At 45.3% G+C, this 24,521-nt stretch overlaps 1 protein-coding gene across 5 annotated transcripts in view; it reads left to right on the forward strand.

Moving 5' to 3' along the window:
- The window catches only part of TYRO3 (TYRO3 protein tyrosine kinase), a 43,395-nt gene that overhangs the window by 6,124 nt on the left and 12,750 nt on the right, over nucleotides 1–24,521 (forward strand). For 2 of the 5 annotated variants that reach the window (XM_075105598.1, XM_075105599.1), the window contains exons 4-12: nucleotides 4,074–4,244; nucleotides 7,000–7,086; nucleotides 11,138–11,253; nucleotides 14,160–14,337; nucleotides 14,828–14,970; nucleotides 16,891–17,035; nucleotides 21,257–21,386; nucleotides 22,220–22,320; nucleotides 23,398–23,493. In XM_075105598.1, coding sequence (XP_074961699.1) covers nucleotides 4,074–4,244; nucleotides 7,000–7,086; nucleotides 11,138–11,253; nucleotides 14,160–14,337; nucleotides 14,828–14,970; nucleotides 16,891–17,035; nucleotides 21,257–21,386; nucleotides 22,220–22,320; nucleotides 23,398–23,493 — 1,167 coding nt within the window. The remainder of the gene's footprint in view (nucleotides 1–4,073; nucleotides 4,245–6,999; nucleotides 7,087–11,137; nucleotides 11,254–14,159; nucleotides 14,338–14,827; nucleotides 14,971–16,890; nucleotides 17,036–21,256; nucleotides 21,387–22,219; nucleotides 22,321–23,397; nucleotides 23,494–24,521) is intronic. The other 3 variants (XM_075105600.1, XM_075105602.1, XM_075105601.1) reach the window with 2 other exon arrangements.

Consider the following 24,521-nt stretch of genomic DNA (forward strand, 5'->3'; position numbering starts at 1 on the left):
GCTGACCCACCAATATGCTCTAGGTGGTAGTGGTGAGAGCAGATTGCTCCAGCGACAGGCTTCTTGGCTCTGAACCATTGCTGCTCACTGCAGTGAGATTACTACAGAGCAGGAGTAAGAAATGGTAGGAGAGTAGCTTCAAGGAGAGCAGCTGTCAGTTTATTACCTTCTGGTTTTATTTTGGCACATTAGGAAACAAGTGAAAGATCCTTTCATGCACATGCATTTCTTTCCAGCCCCTCAATCAGTTGTTCCTTTGGTCTCCAAATAATTCGTAGAATGATGGGATATTTCAGGTTGAAAGGGATCCATGGGGATCATTTGGTCCAACCCACTTCTCAAAGCAGGGTCACAGCCTGGTTCTGTGTATCAGCGAAACAGGTCTTTAAGGGCAAGGTACAGCTTTAGCCCAATTCTGAGTTTCGGGAGAAGGGCTGTACATCAGCGCTTCATAGCTGTGGCTGTTCCACGCGGCACTTTTTTGCCCAGTCTTGTCTGATAGAGAATAACTTCTACGTAGTTGCCCAAAAGTTGCCCAAGGCAGTGTGGATTGCTGGCTTCTTACTGTCTGTAGTTTCATTTTCCTTGAACCACGATTGTGTTAGATCCTCAGAAGCTAGTAGCTGTAGGATGGCTTAATATTTGGTGAGGAAGTTGACAAGAACAGCGCACTGGCAGCGAGAAGGGGCTTTTTGAATGTAGTCGGTAACATTTTGGGCCAGAGCTGAACTGACAGTCCTAAAGAGGGGGAGCAGGAAGGGTGTCGTGGGAGGTGGTGTGGTCTGAGTGATTTACAGCAAAGGTCTCACTCAAAGCCATGGAAACATTCATAGCAGTTCTCCTGGGAAGAGGAATGCTTACCTGCAACCTTCCATAAACCCCAAGCTTTTGTCCACCTAAATTTTCAGGTGCAGTTTCAACTGGAGAACATTGTGTACAGCTTAAAATGCTCTCTGTTGTGCAGGGTTTCTATTTCTATTCCAATTAATTGTGGCCTGCTCCAGACGCGGCTGCATTTGCATGGTGGGTGCATTAGGAGTGATTGGGTAGCTCAGTGTGTTAAGCCACCTGAAAAACGAAGGAGTCCTGAATGGTGCAGGCAAGAAATATCAAAGTCACAAAAAACAGCTGCAGCTAGGTAAGGGGGAGTGTTGAGAATGAAGGCCAAAGCTTACAGAGGAAGCATAAGCTAAAAAAATGCAACTAGTCACCATTATGAGAAAAGCAAGCACGGCAGAAGTTAGTTAAACTTGAACCGAACATGCAATCACGTGAAATGGGAGTTAGTGGAAAAAATTAAAAAATAACAAATAGTAGTAAGGAGTGGATTTTTAAAAATGTGTCAGCTGTTAGCATAAGAAAACACTGAGGAATGCAAAAGCCCCACTGTCACTGTTATCGCCGCATGTATTTCTTCCCTGGGCGTACCAGCCTCGTCTGGAAGTGGTTGCTGTATTGGTAACAAGGGTTGCCTTCTTTGACTGAGAAAGGATCTTCACTCTAGTCATTTGCAGCCTTCGGTAGGTGCTGACACCCTTCAGTGTGCCACAAAACAAGCGTGGACTGCTGGTGATCTAATGTAAGGCAAGCTCGAATGGATTTCTGTGCTGTCTAATATCTGCCTTGAGATCCACTTGGGTAGTTTGTTTCAGGCAGAATTCATAGCGATGGTATTTGAACTGTCTTTGTAATACAGCTAAAAGGCTTGATCTTACGAAACGCTTCTCAGAATTTACAAAAACAAAATTATTTTGAAACTATTTTCTGGTTTAGAAGCTAGATTCTGGCCTTACCAAGAAGATGATAGCGTTCGGTGCCTGGAGATGTAATCTAAGAGGCACAGCGCAGAGTGTGGCCACCTGAAAAACATGGATTGTGTTTCTTACAGAACTATCCCTCTGAAATTACACCTCTGACTGTGCGGCTCTTCCCGGGGCTGCTAACCCATTGTGGCTACAGTCAGAGCGCCAGCCACAGCCACGCCTGCGTGGACACGTCCCGCTGAATTAATGCTGTCTAAAAACGGAGCTGTAGGGAAAAAATCGGCCCCGTAGGTTGGATGCTGGCTTGGAACAGGGACCAGACAGGTTCATTTCCTTGCTTTGCCACAGATTTGCTGGCTGTTGACTGCTCAGCGCATCTGTGAAAGGGGGGTGCCGGCAGGAACCGGGAGGCTGATTGTGTCACAGACAGTGAGGTATCCAGGTAACGTGTGTACGGGGGCAGTGCAAGTTCCTGAGCTGGATGAGTCAGCTGCACTCCCTGAACTATGAGAGTTTTTAATTGTGGTCTTGTCTGATCTGGTTAGCTGCTCCCAAAGTGAGAAAACCTGCTGAGCTGGGCAGGATCCTCCCGAAAGACTGCCTCAGGTGCCGTGGCAAAGGGACAGGAGGTGGGGATCCTGCTCACAGGTAGAAGAAACGATGGTATTTTCCCTTCTGATTTTCCTTGGAGAAGGAGGGTAGAGCAGTTGGAGGTGTCACAGCTGATATCTGGAAAGTTTATTCACTTTTATTGTTTGAGTATGACTGCAATAAAAAAAAAACAAGTAAAACATGTTCGCAAAGCCCAGCGGTAAATCATGATGATGTCGTGAGCATTAGCCTTTGTACAGGCAGGCAGCATCATTCCTGAAGTGACCTATTTTTAGACCTGTTTTAATTCGCTCATTTACTTGCCATTCTAAAGGGAGTGGGCAAGGAGGCGAGGATGGCACAAAACCTGCCATCTGAAAGACACAAAGAGCAACTGGACGGTCAGTGAAAGACCAAGGACACCACTTTCAGCTGGACTGTAGGAGAAATGTCAAGCCTTAGTCTTCTAAATCCCTGTTTAGGCACCTGGATTAATTGTCGGCTCTTGGAGGCGCTCAGCATCTGCCACACCACCTTGAGCCACTTGGACCTGTCATCTTTGGCTGGGGACAGACAGTGTAATTTAAGCATGTGAAAGCACAGTATTGTTGGTTCCTCTGTTTATGTGAGGCAGCAGACCAGCAGTTTCCACAACACGCTTTTTCCAGCTGAGAATACCTGATTTTGCTGTAGGTGCAGTTGGTAGCAGCTGTGCTTGACACCCGAAGCCTTGAGGATAAAAGAGAACTCAGTGTTTCTCTGGACCTTCAGTTCTTCCACCAGCCACGAGAAACGCACGCTGGTTGTCCTGCAGGGTCAGCACTGGTGCCGGTGGCTGGTGCATTTTGTATTACTGGTTTGGAGCACCGAAACCACAAGAATTTTGGCATTGCCCATAAGAGGAACCACATCTCTTGATGTGTTGAGTTATGCTCAGCTATTGCCACTTAGAGATGACCTGAAGTAGTTAGCATTGCAGCTGCGTTTTGTTCCCTATGGACCTGATCTGAGGCCTGTTGAACCAAGCGGGAATCTTTCCATGGTGGGGAACAGATAGTTATCAAGAGAGCTGTATCCATGGATAGCCTCCAGCTCTGAAACAAATTACCCCAAACTCCAAGGCAGCCTGGTTCTCATGGCGTCTGACCATGCTGGAAGGCGGCTCCACTCAATTAAGCTGTGGAGAAAGCATTGTAAATTATTCCAGTCTCTCACCGAGGCGATTCTTTCCTCATTCATGGGTTTGTTACAGCTGCTAGTTCAACACGTTCACAAGCTTCAGTTTTTAATGCATAGCAAGAAGCATCTGCAGCTGGATTAGGTGTCTTTTAAAGTGTTGTCTGCCATGGCTAAAGTTATTGACTGTTGCTTCTTTAAACACCAATCTCTCCAGCTGAAAAATTGAGCAAATACTTCCACTAGTAGCTGCTTCATAGGGGGAATCTTGAAGAAGACTCAGTGAAAGAGGGTTTTCAAAGGCATTTTGGGAAGCAAGCACTCTTTTTCTCTCTGACTTCTCCTGGCGGGACAATGTAGACATTCGTGCCCTGAGGTGATCCAGCGTATCTGACCCTTAGTTCTTGTGAAGGGCTTGGAGGGGCTCAGATTAGGCGTAGGGGCAGGGCAGATGGGTGTCCAGTGTTGGGCACTGGTATTAGTGGAAATAAGCAAGAGACAGGAGTCTCTCCAATTATTATCACTTGTCTGTTACTTTTCTAGGTGTGCCCTACTTTACTGTGGAGCCCGAGGATGCGTCCGTGTCCCCTAATGCCCCATTTCATATGGCCTGTGCTGCTGTTGGTCCCCCTGAACCAGTGACAATTGTCTGGTGGATGGGAGACTCTAGAGTGGGGCTTCCAGACATCTCCCCCTCCATCCTAAATGTGTCAGGTAAGGCTGCTGCCAATTCAGGGGATCACTTTGAGCATCAGAAGAGGAGGAGAGCTCTCTTCTGATCGTGCCTAGTGACACTGGGTAGCTGCATAGTGTGAGAATGGTCTTTGTACATTGAGGGCTGAGAGATCGTGATCTCATACAAAGCCAGATCATCTCAAGGGTTGATCGTTGCCCTGTGTATTTTCTGCTGGCTTGAGGCACACAGGCTCTTCAGAGCTTGGGTGGGTCTGGCGCTGCAGTAAAGGTGCTACTGGGCAGTTGTTGCATTGGATCTCTCTTTTGTTCCACCTCGTGGAGGGTGTTTATTGTTATATTAAGTGACTCTGTTGGTGGCATTTGGCTTAGAAATCTCCAAGCATTGACATGTAACAGATGCCACCTCCTCCTTCTGTGCACGGCCGTGCCATGCACTACTTTCCCCTTTTTTCTCCCCTCTCTGTTCTTGCAGGCTTGATGGATGCTCTTCCTGTTAAAACCTGACCACCTCATGTAATTGTGTCATGCTTTTGAAGTGGTTGTTTTGGTGCTGCATTGAGCTGGTCGATATCCTCAGAGACCAAGGTTTGCCGCTGATCACTAGGGGCATGGTGGTACGACTGCCTTCCCCAGCGGCGCCAGCTAAAGAACTCAGGAGCGAGTAGGTGTTCGGACGTCTCTTCAGCCCACCTTCAGGGATGGGCGATGTATCCCTGCTGGGACTTGGCCGCAGCTATTCTTCTAGTTACCTTGTAAAGGTAACTTTATTCTAGTTAGCTGCCAACAGCTTTGTGTTACTTCTTTTCTATGCTGCTGTTTTATTATTCTGAGCCAAAGTTGAACTAGCTATTTAGAAAGACATGGTTTTACGACTCACTCATCTCTGGGGCCTCTTCATCAGTCTTAATACAGTTACACCCAGGGGGAGTTTCTTTCTGTACATCTTTGGCCATCCTTTGAGCTATCCAATCCTATTAAGCCTTCCTTTAGAACCTAATTTATATGTAAATCAAAACCTGATTTGTGACTTGCAATGGCTTTATCATCTGCTCCCTCTCTTACGTAGCCACTCAGTGCTGTTCCAAGTTGGAAATGAAAACTGCTCCCTTATGATTTAATCTGCCTGTTGAAATGGAAACTGAAAAGATTGATAGTCAAGAAGGGAAAGACCAAAAAAAAAAAGTCTCCCTTCTTCCACTGAACTCATCCCACGGTGCCTCACAAAACTTCTGTCATTGTGGGGCAGCAGCATAGGGGCCTAAAGAAGGGCATCTGCTCCAAGTGATTCTCCAAATGAATTGCTATTTTATATGTTCATCACCAGCTTCTTTCTTCGCCCCTTTGAGTGTTCTTTGGGATGTCCCTTGGGCAGATTGTCTTTGCAATGGAAAAATGCAGCAGGACACAAGCTGCATGGTCAGATTGCCAAAGCATGTTAAAAAAAGACGGTTGGTAAGGAAATAAACACTGCTAGCTAAAGAAAGTATCAAATTATGAAGAAAATAATAATAATAAAGTACTGGCTAGAAAGCAAACATTTAGGAAGTTGAGCAAGCAGTTGGTCTGGTAAAAGGATCGTTGTGCTTGGAAAGCAGTGCTGGCAATGGTGCCAGAGAGCAAGGAGATCTTGGTTTGTGGTATGTTTTGTGTTTTCCTCAGGGCAGGGCTGTGTCTGGTACTGTCTCTGGGACATGCCTACCACGTCAGGTACTGCTCTGCTCTGCTCTGCTGCCTGGCCTTCAGCCTGCTCGCAGCATTTTCCCCTGGTTCACTGGGGTGAATGGAAGAAGCTAAAATACTTTGCTCTTTCACTTCATAGCAGTCCTCCTCCTCTTCCACTACACCTTCTTCACAGTGCTGTTAATCTCAGGCTCACGAGATGAATCAAAGGGCAAGGACAAACACTGCAGGCTGCTCTGTGCAGCTCTGAAATCTTTTTCCCCTCTAAACTGTGTGCCCATAGTGTGCCAATCCATAACTTTTCTCAGATAGAGCCCTGTAAGGCAACTGAGGGCCAAGCTGAGTGAAAACATGTGGTGGACACACTTCTCCAGGCAGCTTTGCAAATCTTTCTCAATTCTGATTAGTTAGCAACGCCTATATGCACCTTGGAGCCGCCAGACATCAGACTGTTGCCATGTTCGGGCCCTGTGGGATGGATGGATGGATGCTCACAGAAGAGAGGGAGCATAGTCCTCATTTGCATTGTGTCACCCCTAGAAAGTGCCTCAGTGCTGATGCAGCAGCATTTTACTTCCACTTCCTTTGCGTGCCTTCAAAAGTCTGATGCAAGGTGAGGGACAGGTGGGCATTAGCTTGAAACCTGTGGCATCTGGTTGGAAGTTTGCCTGGGCTTGTAGCTCAGTTAGAAGATGGTTGTTGCTCAGGTGGCAGGCTGAGGTCCAGAGCATTGGATGTTGTATAAGCACGTGGTTCAGCACAATCCTTGCTCCAGAGATGCTCACCAGAATGTGGGAAGCGGATATCAACTAACTGAGCACTGTGAGCTGCTGTTCTGCCAGATTCATCCTTCTTTTTCAGTGCTTTCTGAAGCTCCCATGGAAGCTTTTCTACATTGCTACACTCTCTCCATTAAAAATGTGTTTAGCACGTTAATTACATTCAAATCCACGTGCCTTTGGCACCTAGCTCAGCCCTCCAATTGCCTGTACAGCTTGAGCTGGATGTCACACATAATTGAAATTCTGCTGAAGGTTGAAGTTGGATTATTTAGCTGTTTGTGTTTCCTTTCCTTTTTTTGGCTGATCTCCAGGTATTAATCAAAGCACAGTTTTCTCCTGCGAAGCTCACAACGTAAAGGGATTGTCTTCATCTCGGACAGCCACTGTTCAAATTAAAGGTGAGAGAGTGCAAGAGAATGGGCAAGGGACTTGGTTTGCTCTCTGGGGAGGGAAAGTAGGACTCCTTAATGCAAGGGGTTGTCTCAAAGCTGCCAACAACCAGCACCCGTTGGAGCCCTCAGCAGTCGAAACAATTCTTTGTGCTCTGACAGCAGTTCCCGCTTGCTATGCAGGGCCATATCCCAGGCTGTTGAAAGTAAACCACATCTGATTCAGGAGTGGAAATGTGATGCCAAATAACAGTTTTTCCTTGAAAAGGAGAGAGTCAGAGCAGTGAAGTTGTTTGTGAGAGATGTAGCCAGATATCCATCAGTAGCTGGGGAAATCTTTCCTTCTTGGAGATAGGCGGGACTTGTTAGAGCTAAAGGGGCCATTACTTCTGCTTGCTTCTATTGGCATCACGTTATATGCTGCAAAAACACAAGGAAGGCGATCACCAGTGGCCAACAGCATCTGTTCATCCATGCTGTTTTTACAGATATTTTTTTTTCTTTTTTTTAAGTCTTTGCTCTTTGAAATCTCATTCAAAACAAATAATTCCTAGCTTTTGCATGACCAGATCCCATTTGGAAGTCCCTAAGTTGATGTCACGTTTCCTCTGTTCCTCCAGGTGACAGAAACAGGGATAATAAGAGCAATCAGCTCTTCCCTTCCTCTTCATGTTGAGATGCTTCTGTATTTGAATTTTTAGTCACGCTTTAATGCGCATTAAATTACATGATTATCAGCTCCAGGAGAGGCATCAGAAAAATTGTCACAAAAATAATTTGTTCCAAGTGGTGGCTTATTGCTCAGCACGAATAAGAGCAAGCATTTATGTCTGTATCAGAACTCACAGTTGTATTAGCTAATATTCATTACAGGATAGCTTAAAATCCAGCTCTTACACTGTATTTTTCTTCGGGACATTTGTGGTTTCTGCTATGCCAGGAATGCAGTGTGCTGCACTAGTAAGATTTATAACTTAAAAATTTTGGAGTCGTTGCCTTAAAGGCTTGTCTACACAGGGGGATTAGTTATTGTGGAATATATCTTCTATGGATATTTTTATCCTGGGATAGAATTTAGCTCATAAAGCTATTATGCTTGTAATTTGAAATAACATTTAGCAAAAACAAGCTTTTTTTTTTAATGTCAACACAGATTTTTAAATTATTTTTTTTTTAATAATAATGTGATGGGGTAAAGGCCTCAGAATTCTCACATTTCCCAGCAGTTATGTTTAGCCAAAAGTGCTCCATAGGGATCAGTCATCGGCTGATGAATCCACACAACCTATTTGGGAGGGATGTACGCGTGCACACAAGCGCACACACTTTAGAGCTGAGGAAGAGCAAGCTTAAGTGATTCGGCAAACGCTGCACCAGTATGTGGCATGTCCTAGAGATAAAAAACAGGTTTTAAATAGCGAGTCCAGTGCTGTAGTCATAAAAGTTCTAACTGTAATGCCTCAAAGGTATGTATAAGAGAGTAGTTACAAACTTAGGGAAGTGACGAGGCTCTTCTAAAGAGCAGAAGTTTTGAAGATCTAGTACAGCTCCTGTTAAAATGGATGCAAAGCTCCTAACAAGGACATCAGCAGGAACAAGAGCAGGCCCAGATAATGTTTATTTAGCCCCTGACCTTATGAACATGTTGACTTCAGTGAAATTAATCCTGGGAGTAGTTGTCCGTACACGCATGATCAGGGCCTTCCTACACAGATCCATCTGCTCATGAGGACTCTCAAGCCTTTCTACAATTTATTAAACAATTTGTTTCTTCTGTGTTTCCAGAGGCAAATATTTCTGCTAGGACATTTACAAACTGTTAACATTTCTTCCTATTTGCTGCTGTTGTTTTTCATTATCTATGCTCTGTAGTGCCCACAATGTGCTGGGTGTACTCCAAGCAGAAGATTACTGTAATTGTAGCCCACAGTCCCAGCTGTGTACAAAGCCCCATTGTTCCAGCCACTCTACAAGCGCAGAGGAAGCTAACTCTCATTATGTTAGCACTCAAGGTCCTGTTTTCAGACTGGCTTTGCTCTCCTTCATGTGTGCAGCTAAGACTTTTGGGGTTGTATCGTATGCTTCAGAGCACAACAGGAAACAGTCACCCAGAGTTTTTTCCCAACACATGATGGGGAAATGCGTCTGTCCCCTCGACAGATTGCTGGATTAGGGGAAGGTGCTAGTGAGCTGACCCTCTTCAATGGCTGTCTCCATTACAGAGTAGATGTGTTAGTAGCTGATTATTTATTCTCCTTTGGGCCTGTCATCTGGTGTTGAAAATGGCATGTTGCTAAACCCAAAAGTTATATGTTAAGTCTTTTGTAAAGGGCAATGTTTCAGTGATACCCAAGTAAGCAGTGAAAGCAAGCTTTCTTCCCCCAAAGAGCTTATAAACCTGAACACCCAACTTCAAAAGGGAAAGAAACCAAGACACAGGAACGACTTAAGTTAGCTCACAAAGACCTTTCACTGAAAGGCAGAGAACTCATTGCCCATCTTCCATCCCAGACCCTTGCTCTGCTGCCCCACCTCCCACCCATGCACCCAGTTCTTATCTAGGTGGCAGCTTCTTCCCTGAGTCCTGGTAACTAGTTAACCAGACAACCTTTATAGGCTTAACGTGTGGCACGACCTATTCCCGGCACCATCCTCTCCTCTAGGCCGTCTGCAGAGACCTGGAAGGGGGCTTTGGTCTAAGCATCTATCCTGCAGGATGGCCCTGTGGAGATGCTGAAGGCAGTATTGTGGTTGTCCTCCGCACAGTGAGAGACAAAGGTGCCCTCTGGCAGAGCAGAAGGTGCACCTGGAGGAATCCTGGTTTGCAGTTACTTTTCCAACCGCTGCTTTCCACTGGATACAGCTCAGGAGAAGTGGGAAAATCGGTCTGTAGGCAGAATGTCCTGCGGACCACTGGGTTTTTGAAAGAGGACTCCTGAGGGTACAGTTTGTTCAGATGCTGCAGCACAGGATATTTTTAAAATGAGCAAAAGGTCAGGGGAGAGGTTAGTATTCATGAAGCTGGCAATTTTTTGAGGAGTGGGCTGCCTAAACAAAAACAGAGACTCAGGAGTGAAAAAGAGATGGTATGGGGCATATTGGGAAGAATAGGAAGTAATTATGTGGAATTACAGTGGGAGGAAAAGACAAGGCAAAGGGAAGCACTGAGGATCTTAAAAGGAAGCCGAAGAGCTCAAGTTAATGTGACAATGTACTAGAGACCCCTGCAGTGATGGAGGTGTCCGGTCAGAGAGAGAGCGGAGGGGCAGCAGTCTGGTGCTGCTCGGTTGTGGTAGGAGGTGAAAGCATCTGAATAAATGGCCAGTCTGGGAATCCTGATTTTGTTCCTGGCTCTGTCCTTAACTTGTAGTGCAGTGTCAGCCATGAGGCGCTCCCTAAGCCTCACATTGCCCCTTTATACAACAGAGAGTGCTTTCCGAGTTTATTTATGCCAAGGCTGAAGGAGGCACAGATTTCAGTCCAGGATCTGTCCCAGGGTGTTTCAGGAAGGGTTTGTAATGGACACCTGGAGGCAGCACTTTCACAGCACAAAGCGGTCTGCTGCAAACCCGGCTGCAGGGTATTTGGGTCGCTGCAGCAAACCACCCTTCCACTGGTGCTGGCAGAGCTGGTTTCGGGGTGGGGCTGGACTGAGAACCGGGGGAGGGATTTTAAACCCTGATTCGGTTCACAATGTAGGTCCACAGGCAATTGTGTGTGCCGGGCCGGGTCATGCATTGCGGCGGAGGGGGCAGGGAAGAGGGCTGAGGAGCCAAGGTGTAAACATCACATGCTGGCATTGCTATCAAAGAGAGCAACCGCTGCCTGTATGCATCAGGCAAGTATGCTGGACGGTTAAAGAATGGATGCCAATAGCTTGTTCGATGTTAAGATAATAGTTTCATTCACAACAGTCAGGGACACTCTCTAAAGATGTGATATTGTACTATTTATGTTTGTGATTTCATTGCATGATTTCTAGCCTGAAGCCTCTGCCATTTTCGCGTGAATACCTGCTCAGTTCTGTATATACTGAAAGGTGTGTTTGTTTCCTTTATAGCCATGCCTCTCCCGCCTCTCAATGTAACTGTAAGCCAAGTCACCAGCAGCAATGCCAGCGTGGTCTGGGTGCCAGGATTTGATGGCCGCGCACCCCTCCACTCTTGCACTCTCCAGGTATGGCCCCTCTGGATTGTCCCTTGCCCTGCATGAAGAATGGGATTCCCTTGAGCCATGACACTGCTTGGGCCATCTTTGGCTCTCCTAACTGCTTTGTAGCAATGTTTGAATTATTATTCCACAGTTTTAAAACACGGAAACTTCACAGGATGCAACTCCGGGCATAAGCAGGTGCCAAACAGCAGGGCCAGTTCGTGCTCAAAGTGTCCGGCTGAGAATTTGAGACTGGCCCCGTGCTCTCTCCCGGCAGGTTATCGCATTGGTTGCTCCACGGCAGTGTCGTACACTGCAGCACAGGTGAAGCACATATCACTCTATGGGAAGCGCCCTTGGGTGGCTGCAGGGTGCTCACACGTCCTGCTAGCATGGAGCCGACGGCCTGTGGTACCCTGTTCCGCTGCAGTGCCCTCGGACGCCCGCGCCAGCTCTGCCCCGCGCGTTGCGGTGCCAGGGGAAATGCTGGGGTCCGCACATACTGGTGAGCCCAAGGGATGAGGAGCTTGCGAAGTATAGGATGTGGTACAAGAAACGTGGGAATGACGGAAGCAGGAGACAGATTGGGCTTTTCGACGCAAAGTCAGGCCTGTTTGCGTGTTTCAGAAAAATTTTAAGCTCTGCCTCTAAATCTTGATTGGTTTTCCATTGTCAAAGACCAATTCTGCCCAGAAAATAAAGGGCGATAACATCCTTTAGCTCTACTGGGTGCCGAGCACTCAATATCTATGAAAAAATGGACTGCTTCTTTATGTTCCTGGGAACAATGTTGTGTCCAGCTTCAGACAGAGTTAGTTTCTGGCATTGCACACTTAACTGTAAAATCAGATCAAACAGGTAGCAACTGAGTGTTAAAAAGAAATGGTGATTCCTAAGGCAGGCCATGTAAACACAGCTAGGCACATTCCCCATGGAGTTACCTGTCAGGTGTGAATACTGGGCCCTTATGCTTTCCCTACCTGATTACAGCAGCAATGTGAGCTGGAGTGGAATTTCTATAACGTGTTGCCAACTATGTAGAGGAGGATTATAAACACAAGGTATGCTGGAAACAGCCTAGCTTATTTACTTGCTGTCCTGTTTTTTATCTGGGGAGGAAACCAGAGATTTCATGCTCTGATATTTATTTCCTTTCACAAGTAAAAGAAACAATCATCTTGTTTTAACTCGCTGGCAGAAAGAATCCCTGAATATAGCTGGCCCCAATCTCTGGGTTTTGTTGCTGCTTCTGGTTTTGTTCGCAGTCAAAAATGGTTTTCTTTCTCTGTTTTACAATGTGAGTTATCTCCAGTTGGAACAACCTGTTCTCTCTGGCTTGCTTGCTGCAATGCTAATCACCTTGGGTTTTGAGTTCCTCCTCTCACTTTTGGCAGAGGCACGGTTTGGAGGGGGGCGGAGGACGGGGGCGGGTGGGACATGTGGAAAAGAGGCTGAATCAGAGCAGCTCAGTTTCTGCCCTCTCATCAGTCTCTCACCCCTTTTGTAAGCTTTTTCTGTTCTATTTGGGGAGGACAAAGTTCCTGCTTTTGGATCTGGGAGCAGGGTAACTTGGCAATAACTCCACTGATGGAAAGCTGTGCTTCCTCTGTCTCCCACACTGAGAGGTTTTGTGAGAGACGCTGACCCACATTTCCATGTGAAAATGCACACACTCCTGGCTCCCCAGGATTCCACTTCTGCTCGGAGCCTCCTGGAAAGGGAAGGGGGATTGAAACTTGCCCGTGGTTTTCTGGCGCTTGGCAGAGAGGGGGGCCCCAACAGCACCGTGTTCAGACAGGGAGGTTGCTTCTGGGGACAGCATAGGGACTCGCCGGGTTTACTCACTGTTAACACAAGCCATGATCCAGGGCGTAAAGGGGGCAGATGTAAAAGCCCCAACTCTTCAGGCTGTTGAACAGAAACACATCATCAAACTGACAGGGTTTTATACAGAAGTCTCCTTGTCTTTTCCCTGCTTTGGGTGATACTGATCATGACAACAGTAGGCTTTTCTGTTAAGGAAACTTGGGATTATTCCTTTTTATGATCCAAATAAATCAGTGGGCTAGAAGTGTGCATGAGAATGAGCAGAAGGGCAGAGAGAAAGGGAGAAAGACTGCTATATAATGAATAAAAAGTCCACATGAGTGTTTCAGTTTTGTCAGCACACCTCGCTTTTATTCCCAGCTTTGCTATTTCATATGCACTTGAGAAGAAAGATACACTGAGCCTGGGAGCTATGCAGTGATTTCTGCTATTGTCAGGAACATTGAGCTTGCCTATGCATTAAAAGCACACAGTGATACCACGTTTAAATTAACATTGATGTTGCTTAAATGTTCAGATTTGGGAGGGAAAAAAAAAAGGGGTTGCAGGAGTGGTAAAAAGTTTCTTTTCAGTTTAATTTGAAACAGTTTAGTTGGACCAAGCCATCAGTGTCTACCATGTCTTTAATCCACTACAAAACTGAAAATATACAAACTTCTGAAAAAGGACTTGAGAAAAAGGTGATGCTAGGCAAGAGGGGAGTTAATCTACCAATTTGCATTGCCCAAATTTAGATAAGCCTCAGAAGCTAGCTGCTAGCACTCAAAGGATCAAGCACGTTTAGTTTTCTTTAAAGGAAATAATTATCAACTGTAGAATTTGTAACATAGGTAAGGAAGTGTTTTAAAATATGGAACCACATTTTCAGCTAGTGGAAAACTGTTGTACTGCCAGAGTTAGGAGAGTGATGTGACTTAAACCAAATAAAGGCATGGCTCATGGTTCTTCATTCGACAACTCCCTTTTCAGTATTTTAAACACCACTGGTACCATATCTATTCTTACCCGTTCCTAAACTAACCATGAAATGGATTCTTATCCCTCTGGGCCGGTTAGTCATATGGCTTATGGCAACAGTCTTCTCCGTTTCACTCTTGGCACAGGTAGCTGAGTCACCAGACGGCCAGGAGGTCTCCACCGAAGTCACCCCAGTGCCCCCCTTTGCCTACCACGTGCAAGGCCTGAAGCATTCCACCAACTACAGTGTTCGTGTGCAGTGCAGCAATGAGATGGGCAGCTCCCCTTTCACCGACAGGGTTTATTTCCAGACCCTGGAGCTTGGTAAGCAAATAGCCGACAAGAACAGGGAAGCAGTTCTGAATATGAAAAGGAGACAATGGTAAACTTAACTGAACAGTTCCTTGCTAATTCTGAAATGCAGGAAACATACTGTCAGATTGCTTGACCACTCTAAGGGTCTCCTAACACCTAACATAAAGTAATGATACGCAGTCAAATGTGGTTAACAGCAATGACACATAACGCACAAGCTGATCCAGCCGTGGGGCTTTCTGCATGCTAGGCATATGTCTCCTTGGCTCTCTGAGATTCTTGGGGTCTCAGAAAGAAACAAGAGCCGCTGACCAACCTTATCTTCTCCACTTGAAGCAAACATAGTGCTGGTGGCGCGCAGAAGTTGTTTGTTCCCCTCACGCTCTCTTTTCCGGCTGATCTCTGGAAAGAAGGTGAAACTATCTTTTCAGCCACTTTCAGTGTGGATAGTGCCTTATTTTCCTGCACAGAGTGATTGTGATCTGTCCTTTGCTTTCAGCTCCAAGCAGCACTCCACAAAATATCCATGTTATCCAAAGAGATCCTGGTCTTATTTTGGAGTGGGAAGGTGTGGCTCCGGATGTGCTGAAAGAAAATGTCCTGGGATACAGGCTGGAGTGGATTCAGGATAATGTAACTCAGGTAACAGATCGAGAGGGGAGCTGAGCCATTGGGCACAGAGTCGGAGAACGCTCGTATTACATTTTCTAGGCATAAGGGTCCCTCATCCCGTATGGTCATGGTTTAACCCCAGCCAGTGACTCTGCCCCACACAGCCGCTTGCTTACTCCCCCACAGTGGGATGGGGGAGAGAACTGGAAGGGTAAAAGTGAGACAACTTGTGGGTTGAGATAAAGGCAGTTTAATAAGTGAAGCAAAAGCCATGCACTCCAGCAAAGCAAAACAAGGGATTAATTCACCCCTTCCCACGGGCAGGCAGGTGCTCAGCCACCTCCAGGAAAGCGGGGCTCCATCACACCTAACGGTTACTTGGGAAGACAAATGCCATCACTCCAAACGTCCCCCCGTCCTCCTCCTTCCCCCACTTTTGTTGCTGAGCATGACATCATATGGTGTGGGAGGGACATCCCTTGGGTCAGTTGGGGTCAGCTGTCCCAGCCATGTCCCCTCCTGACCCCTTGTGCCCCCCGCAGCCCACTCGCTGGTGGGGCGGGGTGAGAGAGAGAAAAGGCCTTGACTCTGTGTCAGCACTGCTCAGCAGGAACAACAACATCCCTGTGTTATCGGCACTGTTCCCAGCACAAATCCAGAACATCGCCCCACACCAGCTACTAGGAAGGAAATTATCTCTATCCCAGCCAGAACCAGCACACTTATCCATACCAGGGGACTAGATTGCTGGCATTGCTTTTGTGTAAATGGATCTGTTATGATTTGCCACAACTCCTCACTATTCGGTGTCAAGATTTAGTCCCATTTCTCCCTTCCTGGCATATTCAGAATTCCTTGGCTTGAATGTTCATCTACAGACAGACCTATTCTCTGCTGTTCCTTGTACAACAAGGACAACATAGAGATAATTCAGTTAATCTCTGCCTCTTTCTAGTGCTGTCCGAAAGGCAGCTCAGACAGTAGAGGATCTGGGCTTTCTCTCTCCTGTGGCTGGGGCTTGGCTTTCCAAATCTTAGCAGCAAAGGTGTATTTAATAAGTGAATGAGTTATACTGTAAATCACAGAAAGAAGGTTGCAGAATCTTTTATTTAATGTACAATATATAGGGAGTTGAAAAGACCCTGTCATGGTAGAAGGCCTTTCATTTGTGCTTCAGCATTGACCTTTCCCAGGCGTCTATCTGCCTTTGAAGTTCACAGCATTTCTTATGGTTTCTCACTTCTTAATATGTATTTAGCCAGTGCTTATTAATGATGAAGAAGCCTGTAATAGTAGACAGCTAGAGGGAAGAGACTTATTTCCTTTTCTGCATGATTCACTTCATACTAGGTCAGTGTCACTGACATTCAATGACAATATTTTGAGTTCCCATTTAACTGACATTGTGTCAGTGGTGGCAGCCAAATCTTCATGGGTTTACTGCAAATGACGTGCATGAAGATCCACAAAATTACTGAAAATATGTTGGCCTTGCCATCCTAAGTGAAAACTGGCCATGAAATTCAGAAGCCATTTGGGATTTGGTCAACAAGTTAAAACAGACAGACTCCTCCCTTGGATTAAAACCGTCAGATGCTAGTATGTGAGCGCATCTTTGTGTTTAAACCACGGGAAGGAGGTGTATCTTTTAATAGCAGGAAAAAAAAAACGTTTCTGTAGCAACTTTCATGGAAGGAGCAGAGAAGGAATTCATTAAACCTTATATCTTCCCTACACCATGGGAAGCTATTAGCAATTTTTGAGAAGAGAAACCCAAGATGACAGCCCAAGTTAGTGGCAAAACTGAGACCAGGATGCAGGAGTCACAACTCCCAACCCTTGTTATAGCACCAGTGAAGTACACAGTAATGTTTGGTTTAGTTTTAAAAGTGAATTTTTAGACTCGATTCCTTTTAAGACAGCTTACCGTTTGTTGCCGTTTCCTCTCAGGGGGAGATGATCGTACAGGATACAAAAGCTAATCTCACAATGTGGAATCCTCTCAAAGACCTGATCATCAGGGTGTGCGTGCTGAACTCTGCAGGATGCGGGCCCTGGAGTGACCTCTTCCTGCTTGAAGCCCAAGAGGTGATGGGTGAGTATCCACTGCCTTCCCTTCACTTTGGGGAAAAAAAGTCAGAAGTGCTTGGACTTCTGTTTTCTCTGACCCTTCTCCTTTCAGTGCTTACAGCTGACTGAGCCACGTGGCTTTATACAACAGCACACTTCATCAAGCAGAGTAAAAATGAAATAGTATTTTAAAAGCTGGTATAAACAGAACAGCTTCTGGCCACTACTGTGTCTTCTCTAATGGGCTTTTGCTGTGCTTAGTGCACAGCAGGGCAAGAAGAGGCACAATAGAAAAGCTGCAAATGAAGGTTTGAAGTCCTTCATTTAGGCTTAAGCCACACACACATTTACAAGAGCAAATGTGAGAGAAAACCCCTCTAACAGAGGTTCTCTTCTCTGATTTAATTTGAAGTCATTCCTGACTAGTTTCACTTGGACCTAATTTAAACCATGGCCACATGGGGTTTTGTAATGGTTTTAATGAATGCTTTTATATTAAACCAGTTTAGCTCTCTCCGTGGAAAAGCTGAGCTTCTACTGGTAGAAGAGGGAGGTGATGGTACAGAAGCTGTACCACGCAATCTGGACCGCATGGAAGGGTTTGTTGGGAGCAAAGAACATGCATGCGTGGAGTGTTATTCTAGCAATAAAGGGCAGCTTTGCTTGCTGCTTGTATTTCACAGTGAATGGGAAATGAGAGTCAGGCTATGGAGAAGGGCAGGATGTTTTACGGGGAGATGGGTAGCCTGAAGAGAAGAACACTGCTTGTGAAGGAAACTGTAAAACAAATAAGAGGAAGATGTTCAGAATAAAAATACAAATTGGTGATAAGAAGTCAGTGAAGTGTGATTCTGCATAAAGCCCAACATCTCCTCAGGTTTTGTTCCCACCACCTGTGGCAGGATGAGACAGCAATCTCTAATGCTGACCCATCTGCTGCTGCTTTCTTCCCAACCCACATGTCTTTTGAGGAATCACATGGACATTGATCCCTCCTGGTCCCTCCACACTTAGGGGTTGCAGGGGGAACCTACAAGTGGGGTTCCCAGGCAAGCAGGAGGTGGGGATAGGGGCAGAGTAACCAGGAGAGAACTGTAGCCTTACTTGTAGTAGTGCATCTAATGCTGGTTTTAATGTGCATGTTACTCAGAAAGGCCCTTTGGCAACCTGGTTCTTGTGTTGAAGCTGGCGGTTATGTGTGAGCACACAGTCACTGTGGGATCAAAGCCCTCAAATTATTTAAAGCAGAATGAAGGGGTGTGGAGGTCCAGAGCTGACTCTACTAGAGGTTGGGCATCAGTTCCATCAATTTTTTTTCCTCCAGCTTTTTGCTCAGTTATTTTTCTGTGGCACCCAAACACAGAGAAAAGTACCTGAAAGGACTAGAAGATCCCTTTGGAAAATGATCAACATTGGCAAGAAGCCCCAGGGAATGTATGGGGTTTGCACTTCACAGGGAGCTGGAATGGGATAATCCTGAAAGCACAAAATGTTTGCTTGTTTTTATTTAAAACCACTTCAGAAAAGTAGCATCAGGAGTGGTGCTTGTTTTGGCCAAATGCTGTTTGAAAGCACATGTATTTCTTCACAAGCATAACAGGCTGGAAATAAAGGTTCACTGTGGAAACACTGACAGGCCTTGAACAGCAGAGCTGCAGAAAGACTGCAGTTTTGTTTCAGGCCTGGTAGAAAATATAAGTCGCTTCCTTTCCTAAAATAGCAAACTGGCACTGGTTGCTTTATGTGAGAAATGCCAGGGGTGGTTTCTGACCAGCTCCCAGTGCGGCAGTAAGGATGACTAAGCTTGTATAAACTTTAAGTTGTCTTTTTTGTCATCACAGCAAAGCTAGTGGGAGCTCCACCCTGCTTATGCAGAGATCCTGTGCACTATTAAGAGAGATTGTTTTATTATTTCCAATAGCATTCTCAGTACAAACCTCTTTCACTGCAGAGAGAGGAACAGAATGGTCTGAAAGCTTTTTCCTGTCTGTAATCTTCATGATCGTATGCAGGAGAAGACTCCTGGATTACATTCTTTACATACCTTTGTGATATAAAACCAAAAATAAAAGGGAGTCTTTCATCATCAAAGGACTCCTAAATACCCATTTAAGCTCATCTAATAACACTGTCTTCCCTCTGCCTTGTGCAGTCTTAAGGATTATGCTGGCTGGAAAAGGGGATACAGGAAATGGGAGAGAGGCGAGTTGGGGGAGGAGAGGCAACTCAGTCTTGGGCTGCAGCCGTCCTCTCTAGATCAGTGGCACAAGAGGGAAGCAGTGATCTGTGGGGCAGAGGAGGAGGAGCAGTGATTTTCAATATTAATTTCTATTTCTGACACATTTGCTAGAAACTGTGGGGTGGGCTCCTGATTCCTAGCAGTTTAGAAACAGGGAGAATAGTTTTGTTTTGTCTTCATCCGTCTTCCTTTTGGAGGGACCCCCTGGAAGGTGACCTAAATCCCTGCTCTCTCAGCTAGCAGGCAGAGACTAGAAAAACAGGCTGAAAGAGATTTGCCTGACCATAGCAGGAAGGAAACCTTACCATTAACTATCAGAGAGGACCTTTTACATCAGTGTTTTTCATTGTTTCTGCCCTGATTGTTTGGCAGTAACAGCCCAAGTGATCGGCTTGGGAATTGTGGAGGGTTGGAGTTACCTTTCATTGTATTTTCATTCCACTTGTGCTTCTGATCCCTCTCCCTCCTCATAAACAGCCTTGAAGCCCAGGTCAGAAGGTGCTGCAGGAGCGAGTATCATAAAACCCAGAGCCTATAAAGCCTTCTGGGTGGGAAAGGTATATGTGAGTCACTGAAAGATATAAGATGCTGAAAAATAGGTGCCAAAGCTCTGATGGTTGTTTCAGGCAGAGAAGTACTAGTCTGCTTCCTCAGTGGTCCAGAATTCTGTTTCCTTACGCTCTGCCTGTTCATTAGACTAACATTGCTGCTTTAAAAACTTGGATGGCTAGACAGTGTAAGTAGTAATGAAGCCTTAGAAGCCTTTTCCCTGCCAGGACTCTGCCAGTAAGGATGTTTGACTCCTTTTCACATACATCTATGCAGAGGTTCATTTAAATCTCAGCCCGTTAACCTAACATCTCTCTTAAGGACAGGTTTACTTACACTGTCATGACACATAACATCATAGAATTACTTACATTGTCAAAGATGATTCTTCCTTAGCTTCTGGTAAAGCACAGTGAACTCCTGAAGGTGAGCAAGGGAGCATGAAGATGAAGGAAGAGCTTAGGGACCTGTTACCTGTTCTTGTTTGCTCTTCGACAATTTGGAGATATGAGGGCTGTCCTAGACTTTAATAAACCCATTCAAATTCACACTTAATCTTTAGTAGTTGTATTTGGAGAAGAAACCTCTCAGGGAATTGGATTAATTTATCTGTTGTTTGCCAAGCATAGATAATATTCCTTTATTCATAACCATATTGCTTATCTTCCTTCCCTGGCAGCGTACTCAGATGGGCAGCATCTCCAGTTCTTCTGTAGACAGTTTGTAGTCAAAAGCGTACATATTCCGGGAGCAGATATTAGACCAGAATTAGGACCTGCATGCGAGCTAACTTATTTCTTGACTCGTGGGGCACTTTTGAAAATTCACCTTCTCTTTGGTAGAGATACACTGAGAAGTTACAACCAACCAACACCATTGGGAAGCTACAGCCAATACCAAGACCCACAGGGTGCTTCTCTTTGTGGGAGGGGTGAGAGGGAGAATGTAAATATTTTCAGCCAGATTGCCATGAGGCAATTGTCTTTCTCTGTTGTCTTTCAAAATGCTATCTGGTTGGCATTCAAGCAGTACTTTGTAGCCTGGTCAAGGCTCTGCTGGCTGCCTCAAACAGGACAAGGTGAAACCTGCACAGAAGGTGCTCATATCAAGCAACCTTTTTGTGCTGAGACTCCGGTTTAAAGCGCCCCAGATCATGAGTTCACGTAAAGTAGTCTAATCTGGAGCAGCGCTTTTTACTTTCTTGAGGTTCAGATCTAAGAACAGGTTCTGATAACTGGATGTGTCTGCTCTGCCTTTGCTGTATGAAACAGCTAGTTTTTCTCATGATTAGCTGAGTAGCCGCTTATGCCAAATTCCAGTGTACAATGATTCACTGTGTACACCAGATCTAGCAGCATGGCTTGTCCATTTAAAAGCAGAAAGAAGAAATATCCCAGTATGGTCTGTTTACCATTGACAGTTTTCTGTTTCCTGACTGGTGTTTTCTCCGTCATCTAGGTGGCCAGAGACAACCTCCTTATGGGACATCCTGGGTTCCTGTGGCATTGGGCATTCTCACAGCTCTGGTCACGGCAGTTGCCCTGGCTCTGATTCTGCTTCGAAAAAGAAGAAAGGAAACTCGGTTTGGGTAAGCGAGGTTCTCCTTGTACTGATTGGAGAGATCTTTGCTTTCTCCTCCGGTGTGGTTTCTGACTCAGCTGTTTTTCAGAAAGCATTGTAGATTGAGTACTTTTGGCACTTTCTTTGGATAACTGTTTTTTTCACAATTTTATGGGTGACGCTGGATTAGAGAGTAGCAGGAAAGTGCCCTCCCTACCTTTTCTTCAAAATGAGAACACCAAAAATACAGTAGGAAAAAATGTTACGTCAATAGCTGAGCTTTATTAGAATATAGAAATATAAACTAGATCAAGATAATTCTGTAAGTCCTTAGCACTGCTGCATAAGAGGTTCAAAGAGAAAAGACCCACAGATGTATCATCTTCTGTGTTCTTATGGGCTGGGCCCTTTATCCCATGCTGGTTTTCAGTCCAGCAGCTTCTTGTAACTTCCTGACTGCCAAGAACCCTCTAGATCCCCAGGAAAGTCTCCTTTTCATCACCTCTAAGACTTGGACATGGGTTGCACCCTTTCACAAGCAAGATTCCCACTCTTTTCAGAGTCTCCCAGACTTCACTCTCACAGCAGCGTCTGTTTATGTGACTTTTGCAACCTGCCCCAGCCTGCAGCTTCTCCCAGGCACTCAGGACGAGTGATTTCCCTCTTTGGGAAGGCTCCCACCTCTCTAGATGCATCAGCAAGGCAGCATAAACCCATTGTTCCAGCTACGCCCTCTTTAACAAAACAGTCTGTAGTGTTTATATGGCAAGGTGTGAGAAATCATCCGTAATACTCAACACACCCTTTTAGAATTGAATGGCCCATGTAATCATGGCCCTGTGTGTCTTTTCTGCCTTCTAGCCATGCCTTTGGCAGTGTGGTTGGCAGAGGGGATCCAGCAGTCCATTTCAGAGCTGCCAGGTCTTTCAACAGGGAGGGTCCAGAGCTCATTGAAGCAACATGTAAGTAAAATGACCGGAGTGATTCTGCCTGAGAAGCTGTGTTCACACATGTACTATGCTTTCTCTTTGTTTTCCCTGAAATGGATGTTTTTGGATCAAGAACATGGGATTAATTTACAAGGAGGCTTAGACACTGGAGATGGCAGAGGTGAAAGGCCAGAATTGCTGTTGCCATACCAATTACATAGCACTTGCTAATTACAGCTACAGTCATTGTGTATATTAGTGCAAGGCGTAAATTCACCACTCCCCTGCCCCAGTTTCACGCTATAGGGACTCCTTTGTAATACGTAACAGTGAGATAAATACGAGTTAACCTTATTAGCAGTACGCTTTAAACTAAGTGTGTTGAGCTGTGCTATAAGCATGAACCAACCAATCAGTCTTGGAAGGCCTGGAATTAGTAACTTCTCAAACAGGAGATGGAGTCCCAGGAATGGCCAGAGTTAAGATGATCCATTTCTGTCTCCTCGTTCAGCAAGGGCATGGCTCTCTGAGACAATGCTGCGTGGCTGGGTTAGAATGATGCTTTAGCTGTCTTTGACTTTGCTCCCCTGGGTTTAGAGGACTCTCCATTAAATCTAGTGACCGCAAACTGTTGGATATTATGTTACCCTCTCATCCAGGTACTGTGAGACTTGTACTGTACTTAAAATAGTCCGAGAGCCAGTCGTTGAAAACTGGTGCATCTCCATCAGCTTAAATGAAGCTGTATAAATCAGTGTCTGTCGGTGTCCCTTCTGATTGGATTTTGTCTTCTCACCGTTATTTCCAACAGTTCTGTATTTCTGTTGCTCTTGGTGTGTTTAAGAGTTGTGTTGTCCACCCTCTCCCTTTCAGTATTATTGGTACATTTTCTCGTGGTTGAAAGTTATTGGCCTCTTGTCTATGTCTATGTCTATGGGCCTCTATGGCTAGAGGACATGGAAGGGAACTCCGTCTTTGTCAAGTTTTCCCGCTTACAGTATGGGAATAGGATTGGAGGTGGAGATTAGAACAGGTGACCCTTGATGTTGTGACAGAGTATTTAAGTATCCTTTATTTGACTCCTCCTTTGTTGTTTTTTTTTTTTTCCAGTGGAGAGTGTAGGTATCAGTGATGAGCTGAAGACAAAACTCAAAGATGTCCTAATCCAGGAACAGCAGTTCACCTTGGGAAGAATGTTGGGCAAGGGTAAGAACCAAAACTGAGCACGGCTTTTACATTGAAAGTACCGCTTGTGTTGCCTTTACTGTTGAGTAGGGAGAAGCAATTTTAACTCCTTCTGCTTGTAATTTAAATGGAGCTCTCCTTTCTGCTGGGATAAAACGTTTCAAAGGTTTAGCATAACTAAGAGAATATTGGCTAATCCATTCCTAGAATGTGGCTCTACAGAGTCATGAACTGACATCTATGCACAGCTTTCCAACGTACTGTTGATTCACTGGTGTGTGAATTTCTTTCAGAGATTTAAACAAGGAATATTCAATTAAACTTCTGCTTTTTCTACTAACAAAGTGGTGCTGTAGAATTCCCTCCATTTATGTAAGCATGCATCAAGTATTGAACGGGCTGAGACAATACAGAGAAAGAGATGATCTACCTCAAACACTCCAACCCCTCAAAAAAATCGTTGATTCAGTTTCAGATATTCTAAATGTCTGGGGTGGTTTGATGCCAGATTTTAGTTTGGGCTCTTAAGAGGCACATTTGGAACACGTACTGAATTTTGCTGGCATTTGTCCTCAGTAGTTCAGGTCCTTAGGAGCTCTTCTGATCGTGGATCTCCATCTGGATCTCCCACACAGGTGCTCCTAACATTTCTCTGAGGTTTTCAGGTCAGGAGGGATGGCCAGAGTAAAGGTGGGATGCTTCTCACGTGACTTAAGCTAAAAGATTGGCCCAGAAACTGCGTGTGAAAAGATGGTTTTGAATTTAGATTTCCCAAATGGCAGGCCAGTGTGCTAACTGTTGAATCATCCTTCCTTACTTCTCAGGCTGAAGGTTATCTCTAGAAATAAGTGAAAACATGTAACAATAGAGCCAATAACTAAGAGAGGAGCAAAAGTCAGGGGTCATAAGCAAAAGGAACCTGAAGCGTTTGGCTTCCTTTTTCTTTATAAGACTAGTTTTCTTGCAGTTTTCTTTGACCCTTTCCCACTGGGAGCATTCTGCTGCTCCATCCCTCCCAGAACAAATGCGTTTTTTTCAGAGCAGGAAGA

The sequence above is a fragment of the Phalacrocorax aristotelis genome, chromosome 10 (assembly GCF_949628215.1).
Source record: "Phalacrocorax aristotelis chromosome 10, bGulAri2.1, whole genome shotgun sequence".
NCBI lineage: Eukaryota > Metazoa > Chordata > Aves > Suliformes > Phalacrocoracidae > Phalacrocorax > Phalacrocorax aristotelis.